The following is an 8052-nucleotide window of genomic DNA, read 5'->3' as shown; positions in this document are numbered from 1 at the left end:
ATTTACCTGTATAAAAGGTGAAGTCTGTTGGGCCATTTGCCAGCTTCCCAAGAGACAGTGCTTCCCTAAAAGAGCTCACCGTGTCCTGTCCCAGCAGACATGGGATGGAGACTGATCAGGCCAAGCTGGTAGGAAAATCTCTCCTGCATCGTCTGTCCAAGGTCAATCAGGATCTCACAAAGCCTCATGGGTTTGGGGACCATACATGCCCTCTGGACAGGTCCGGGAACATTGCCGGGCTGTGAGCAGAGTACCCAGGACCACTTCGGTGCTGATCTGCTTTTTTTCCTGAAGTTGCATCTCCCACGATCTCAGCCCCTGGCTGAAGCACTGCATTTCCTCGACTGGGAGGCAGGGGCTGAGCGATCTGCCTGTCTCCATCAGTGACAGTCAGGCCAGTGTGGACATGGCCACCACCAGAGTTCAGCCAGCCTCCTCCCTGGTCCAACCAAGTTGGCTCGCAAGAAAGCTTCTTTTCTCATCATTTATATCTTAGTATGAGTTTGAAGCAAACTTCCATGCAGTCCTATTTGATTTGGATGGTTTGGGTTGTTGTTGCTCTTGTTTGTTTTTGCAAGACTGAGGACTGATCCGGGGCTTCCCATGTGCTAGGTCACTCTACCCCTGGCTTACAGCCTGGCCTCCTATTGGAAATACTCCTTTGTCACAGCAAAGCAGAAATCACCAGTCAATTCTGAAGTCCTGAAATCCAAGGAACACAGGAGCAATGAAACAAAGCCACTGAATGTCCACGTCAAGGCAGACCCATCCAGTTCAGACGAGCAGCAGCCTCCGTGGGAAGGAAGTAGGAGGCGGATGAACGGGAACTGGCCTGTGTGTGGTGACCGAGTTCTTTTTCTTTTTGGAACCACAACCTGCTACCCTGGCCGCAGTTGACTGCACTGTGTTAGGGGCCACATGAGGGCAGCTGTCTGCAGAGCTGAGCGTCAGCCAGGAATGGGGGACCGTGAGCATGAAACAGTCACCACACCCCAAGACCCAGGCAAGATCCCTGGGAACACCAGACCCACAGGTGTCGTGGCACCAGTGAACACCAAAGATGGAGAAAACAGGAGCCACAGGGTAGTGGAGGCCAGGCCAAGCGGAGCCCGGGCATGGACAGGAATTTCAGAGAAGGCAAAAGAAGCAGACAAAGCCAAATAAGCAGAGGTGGAGACGCAGAGACACAAGGATGGCTGACTTCTCAGCCACTGTGCCCCGCACGTCACAGGCAGACGCCAGGCCCGAGGGCCCCGTCTGTGACGGCAGCCGATGCAGACACGTGGTGTGAGTTAAATCAAATCCACTACTGAGATTAACTTCACCTGTTTCTTTCACAGCGGCTTTTAGAAACTCTAAAATTAGATATGTGAGAGGGCCGAGAGACAGAGAGGGCTAAGGGAGGCCTTAAAAAGAATTAATATGGGAGCCGGGCATGGTGGCGCACCCCTGTGATCCTGACACTCAGGAGGCTGTGACAGGAGGCTCTCCACAAGTTCAAGGCCAGCCTGGGCTACACAGTGAGTTCAGACCAGCCTGAACTACAGAGCAAAAGCCTGACTTGAAAATCCAAAAAGAATTAAGATGTGTTATGTACATGTACCAACTCTTCACGACGAATGTAATCATTATGGACTACAAACATGTACTAACAGAAAGTTTTCAAAAACACCTAGCAGAAAACCAAAGCATAAAAGTACTGTAAAATTAGATATGTGGCCCACACTGTATTTCCTTTAGCTAGTGTTTCTGCCATTTCTGCTGTGAAATTTTACTTTTCTGGCCCTAACGCTTCTTTGAGAATCATAATAATAAGCCAACACTCACTGGAATTAACTAGAAAAATCTAAAATGCACGCCTGCCATACACATTAACCAGAAAAGCCCTTGCCACATGATTTCCGCAGAGGAGGATTAATAGTTAAACAAGGCAGCCACCTGTCCCAGCCCCCCGACCCTGAGCTTGGGGCCTCCACGCAGGCTCACACGGCTGGGCAAGCGTTGGCTGGACCAGCTGGGGCTGTTAGTAAGGAAGGGTCCTCCACCCACGAGACACAGAAACCATTTCAGATGCTAACCCTTGCAGGTGTTTAAAATGCATGAATCAGTGAATGTTTTCCATTGCTTTGCTGAAGGTACTGCTAACCAGTGGTAGAAAAATTCAGTTCTGATACATAAATCATGCTGAAAAGTCAGGGTGTTACCCTCAACTTTCTGTTCAAGAAATTGACTCCAAAGGCAGCACTCTGGGAGGCTGAGGCAGGAGGATGGCAAATTCAAGCTCAGCCTGGGCAACTTAACGAATTTAGCAAGACCTTGCCTCAGAATTTTAAAATGGCTGGGGATGTAGTTCTGTGTGAAGGTCCTGGGTTCAATCCTTAGTACTGAATGAATGAATGAATGAATAAAAAGAAAAAAACTCGGTTACAACCCTGGATCCAGGGTGGAAAAGCCCGAGGTCCGTTTTATTTTTGTGGAACTGGGGATCAAACTCAGGACCTCGTGCTTGCCAGGCAGGTGCGGTGCCACTGAGCTAAATCTCTGGGCCCCGAGGTCCTCTTAGCCACAGTTTCCCGACCTCTGTTTCCTCAGCTGTGCTCCTGGCCAAGGAAGCTGCCCACCCTATTCAAAGTCCTCGGGTTCTGCTACCTCCCACCCGCTCCGAGACTTTTATTCCAGAGTTAGAGTCGGTCCCACTGCAAGGCTGAATACTATTCCATTTTGTAGATATAGAAAAGAAAAGCAACAGCTATACAACAGCTCTGTCAAAGAGTGGGAGTCACAGCCCATCTTTTTTTTTGTTATTATCTCATGAGAAATCCTAAATATAAATTTTTTATCTTTTTAGGAAAACATGAATTGGTACATTTTAAATATACATAACCTGCATCATAGGGAATTTGTACCAGTACATGATATATCTTGCTTTTTTTCCTCATTCCCTTTGTACAAAAGCTTTTTGTTTCCATTTTTTCCTCCAATTTTTTTTCTCATCCCTTCTTTCTTCCCCCCCGCCCTTGTTCCCCTTCTCATTTGAACGTTTTCTTCCTCTTCCCCAATGTCTATTGTACATTTTAATCCTTATTTCCCTCTTTAGTTTCTCGCACCAGAGAAACAATGCAGCATTTAAACATGTGTGTTCGGTTTATTTCACTTAAGCGTATGGTCTCAAGGTGCATCCTTTTAGCTGAGACTCTTCAAGTTTTTTCAGATTGAATATTCTTTTTGTTTGTTTTGCCCCTTTCTTGAAAAACAATGGGGTTTGGCCATTTCCCTTCTAGGCTGACTCTCGGAACAGTCTGAGAATTCGGAAAAATCTCTCTCCCGGTCCAAGCAACAATGTGCCCCAGAGGAGGGTGCTTTCACTTTCATGATTCTGAGCACTAATAATTCCATTTAAACAGCCCCGGGCGGGGGGCTACCTGACTTTCTTAAGCCCTGCTTCTTTGTTTTGTTTTGTACTGGGGATTGAAAGGGCCTTCATATTGAGCTACATTCCCAGACTTTTTTTTATTTTGAGACAAAGTCTTGCTAAATTGCCAAATTTCCCAGGCCGAGTTCGAATTTGCCAACCTCCTGCCTCAGCCTCCCAGAGTGCTGGGATTATAGGCGTGCGCCACCACACCCTTCATAAACTCTGCTTTTTAACACTACAGCAGTCCTTCCTGCTCCCAGAAAATTAGATTTTAAAAGCATTCTGAAGGGCTGGGGGACTCACCAGGAAACGGGCCTGGCCTTGGTGAGTTATAGACCCATAGTGGAAGCCCCAGTCTAAAGAGACTATGAACTTCATCTTCAGATTGACTCCAGTACGTTTTTCCTTGAATTTTGGGTCTAAATTTTTCTTGAGTTGAACTAGCCAAACTGAGTCGGTTCACTGTAAACAATGAGATTACCCACATCACTTGCAACCTGTGGAATTAATTTAGTGATAACTGAGAGTTAATTGAAAATCAGTGCAAGAACAACTCAGGCTTCGGAGACAGGTTTCTAACTGGCATGTTTGCTGGCGCGCCAGGTGATCTAGTACATGGTCCACCACGTGGGGTGTCTTTATCTACAAAACAAAGATGCTGGAAACCCTTAAGCTGCTCTAAATTTCTGATCCAATTCCAGGGAAGACCTTGAAAATGAAAAATTTAAAAGTTGTTATCCTGCTTCTATTTTGAAAGGACGTTAATTTAGCCAGGGGAAGCTGGGTGCCTATCAAAGCAGCACATTGTACCCCATCAATCTGTACAATTACGATTTCTGAATACAAGATATCAATAAAAACCCATCTTTCCTTTAAAAACTAACATCTGAGATGGTAAAGAGATTTGAAATGTTATACATTTTTTAAATCATCTTTTGAGCTGTTTTTTTTTTTTTTTTCAGCATTGACCCTACCATGTTTATTCATAGAAACCAGACAGAAACCAGGCAGGGTGGCTGCAGTCCCTGCTACCATGAGGATCACTTGAGCCCAGGGATCTCGAGCCAGCTGGGGCAACATAGCAAGAATTCATCTCTTAATTGCAACAGAATAAAGAGAGACCCACTTACCAGGAATCCTGTTGAGTGTCACCCAGAAATGCTCATCAGGAGAGTAGGTGTCCTTGGACCAGGAGAGTAAGTCCAGTGCTTGCTGGTCTTGAAGGACAAACTCAGCAAATTCCCTGGTGAGGGCCACATAGGCAGTGCCGAAGTAGATGGTCATATTGTGAGGAGGAGGGGGTTTTAACTGTGCTGTTCTCCGCACGTAGGAACTTCTGCTGTCTAATAATTCTTGATGGATGTACTTAGTCCGACCAACAGCGTGACCTGGGGGCAGCACCCCGGGGGTCAGATTCTTCCCTATAAACTCTTTCAGGTACTGAACGATCTCCCTGTTGGTCTTCAGAGGGAAATCTTGCCCACAGGTGTTGATGACGTATTTCCAGGGGACCTTGGAGGTCACCAGGTCTTTCATGCAGTTCAGGTCAGCTTGGAGCCTGGAAATCCCGCCGTAGACCACGGGTTCCATCTTGGAAGCCAGAAAGGCATTGGGGAAGCAGCTCAGCAATTGCTCCACCTCGAGTTTGAACGTAGCTGTTGCCTTCTTGTCCACGTGCACGCAGTAGACATTCTGGGGCATGTAAATTGCCCGGAAGAGCCTCTCAAATGTGCCAAAGTCTTTGTGGACAGTCATTGTGAAGGCCAGAGGGAAGGCAGCTTCTTCTTCAGAGAGCGTTTCAGTTATGTAATGACTCTGGACCTTGTACTCAGAACAGGTGGATTCACTGAGGGTGGTTTTCAGTGCATTTTCTGTTAGGTGGAAAACCTCCCCCTTAAGCAGCTCAACGCAGGTTTCGGCTAAGAGCGAAGCATTGGTCAGGGCTGCCCTCAGAAAACGCCTGTTCTCCTGTAACTTGCTGTTGTAAACAAATACAAAAAGCAAGGCACTAAGCAGAGATACGACGAAAAGACAGTACTTCCAGGAGACCATGGTGAGAACCAGGAAATGAGCACACCAGCTTCTGAGATACGATCAGTGTGCTGATGCCTTTAACTTACAGTTTCCCCAGGCTCCGACATGGTCCCGTGATGAATGCAGTTCTCATCAGCAGCTGACATCTCTGGTCCTTGGTGGTTTTTCCCATTTCCCTTCCTCCTTCATTTAGAGTTCAGTTGCATTTTCATTTTTCTTTGACAGTTTCTGAAGTAGCTTCTTTACATTTGCCACACCCAGTTAGTTCTCCCACTCCCTGGATCCCTAGAACTACACAGAACCACTCCCGGGTGCCGGGGCATCTCCTTACTTCGGCAGCAAAGTCCACAGTCGGTGAGGTGATCATTCTGCAAGTCAGAGCGCTGGGACCTCAAGCCCTGCCTCTTCTCCCAGCTCAGCCGGCGGGGACTGAGTCTGCTCTCAGCTTCCTGTTAATCATTGCATTCAACTGAGAGGAATTGTTTGCTTAAACGGCACTGCCAAGTTAAAAGCTGTGGTCCCGAGCATGTGAACACTGCCTGGAGAGATGTTCTGTCAATAAAAAGTGTCATGCTTGAAAATAAATTGCTTAACTTGTCTTTTTCCTCCCTTTCCTGCTCCCCTTTTCCTCTCCACATTGGCATATGACTGGATGTTGGGCCAGACTCTTTCCAGGACTCTATTTTCTCCACTGCTGGGAAACATCTTCAAGAGGGCATATTAATTAGCAAGCTGACCTCACGGTCTAGGTTACTGCACAAAGTAACTGGGGTGTTCTGGTGAACAAAGGCTAACGTGTTTAACAAAAAAGCCCTGCTGGATGTGGTGGTGGATGACTGAGATCCCAGCACTCTGGGACGCTGAGGTAGGAGGACTGTGAGTTTGAGCCCAGTGTGACCTTGTCTTAAAATTAAAAATTTAAAAATGGGCTGGGGATGTAGCTCAGAGCAATGGCACTGGGTTCAATCACCAATGCAAGAAAAAGAAAAACAGACAACATAGTAGTATAGATACTGCATAAACACCGTGTTTTCACGTCTACCCCCTTGCCCATAAATATATACGTGGAGGGGTTGCAGAGACAGTCTCACAGTGTGGCTCAGGCTGGCCTTAAACTCAAAGTAGCCCAGGCTGCCTGAGCCTCCCAAGTGCTGTGATTACAGGCATGGGCCACCATACCCAGCACACATTTTGATTTTTTTTAAGCACATAAAGGGAAGCTGAGGGTAGAGAGCTTGCTTAGCATGCCTGAGGCCATAGGTACAATTCCCAACAAAACAAAACAAAACAAACAACCCAACAAAACCCCCCAGGATAAGATGCAAGTTCACATCCTGCCTTCTGAACTTGAGATTATTCTGTAACATTGTCCCAAGTGTTCCTCCATCTTCACAGTTATTTAGATTAGAAATGGATTAAGGAGGCGGCTGCCAACTGTTTCACAGGCACCGGGAGTGGACCCAGGGAGAATTCTCCAGCGCTCAGATGGGCTGTTTTTAGGAATCAGGCTCTACACTGTGGTTCAACTGTAATTTCATCAGTGTAACTCATAGTATTCAATCAACCCCACTAGCTCTTTCCTTAACTACCTCACCCATGCCTACCTAGAATTCCTCCAAACAAATCATTCCTAAACAGAGTACTCAGACCAAAGAACTCTTTCTGGAAATGGCAATAAATAATAAATAATAAGTAAATAATAGATAAATAATAATAAATAATAAGACAGGGTTTTGCTATGTTCTCCAGGCTGGCCTTGAACTCACTATGTAGCCCGGGCTGGTCTTGAATTTGGAATGATCCTCCTGCCTCAGCATTGGGATTGCAGGCATGCACCACCACGCCTAACAATCATCGGCTTTCTGGCTCACAGACTGTAAAATGTCCAAAGCACCTTTCACATATTCACCTTAGCACGACATCACCTCTGTCCTCAAGTTAGAAACCAGAGAAGCCAAAGGAAACCCCAGAAACCCTGGGATTGAGTTAAATCTGAGTTTATCCTGAAGTTCATTGATGCTTTTTCTTTTCACTACTCTAGTTCTTATCTGATCCTCCACTCTCCTCCCTTCTTCTTCTTCTTCTTCTTCTTCTTCTTCTTCTTCTTCTTCTTCTTCTTCTTCTTCTTCTTCTTCTTCTTCTCTCTCTCTCTCTCTCTCTCTCTCTCTCTCTCTCTCTCTCTCTCTCTCTCTCTCTCACTTTTCTGTTACTGGTAAATTCAGTACCCTGTTGTACCCTCAAGGATGTTTCTTTACAACCAGGAAATGGCCTGAGGCAACAGGGTTTAAAAGAGGGAAGAACCGCCTTGCTCCCTGGATTCTGTCTCTGAAAATCTCTGGGTGAACCAAGGACATTCGCATCAGGGTGCTGAGCCCTTGAACAAGTCATTTGATCTCACCTCTCTGTTTTTCTTGGCTGAATTTGAGAAAACAATCCTCAGGGATATTGCAGGCAGAAGGGGACTCTGTAGTTGACCAGGATCCCCCACTCCCAGCTTCACTTCCTTCCTAGCTGCGCCATCCACACCCCTGAGTCTCAATTTTTCAACTCCAAAGTCAAGGCCACATCAGCCCCCTGGAGGTGCTGGGAAGATTCTGGAGATA

General features: G+C 46.4%; 1 protein-coding gene across 3 annotated transcripts in view; it reads right to left on the bottom strand.

Moving 5' to 3' along the window:
- The window catches only part of LOC147826183 (N-acetyllactosaminide beta-1,6-N-acetylglucosaminyl-transferase-like), a 118757-nt gene extending 112803 nt beyond the window's left edge, over positions 1 to 5954 (bottom strand). Inside the window, exons 1-2 of one of the 3 annotated variants that reach the window (XM_087181760.1) lie at positions 4546 to 5946; positions 11 to 702 (exon numbers count right to left, since the gene is read on the bottom strand). In XM_087181760.1, coding sequence (XP_087037886.1) covers positions 689 to 702; positions 4546 to 5467 — 936 coding nt within the window. In that variant the 5' untranslated portion in view covers positions 5468 to 5946 and the 3' untranslated portion in view covers positions 11 to 688. Of the gene's footprint in view, positions 1 to 10; positions 703 to 4545 lie in introns of those variants that run through there. The other 2 variants (XM_087181758.1, XM_087181759.1) reach the window with 2 other exon arrangements.
- Between the last annotated feature and the right edge of the window lie 2098 nt (positions 5955 to 8052).

The sequence above is a fragment of the Heterocephalus glaber genome, unplaced genomic scaffold (assembly GCF_053883595.1).
Source record: "Heterocephalus glaber isolate CG9 unplaced genomic scaffold, H.glaber_assembly_v1.0 deba00001472, whole genome shotgun sequence".
Taxonomy (NCBI): Eukaryota; Metazoa; Chordata; class Mammalia; order Rodentia; family Bathyergidae; genus Heterocephalus; species Heterocephalus glaber.
Note: the sequence above shows the minus strand (reverse complement) of the source record. Positions and strands in the feature narration are given on the sequence as shown.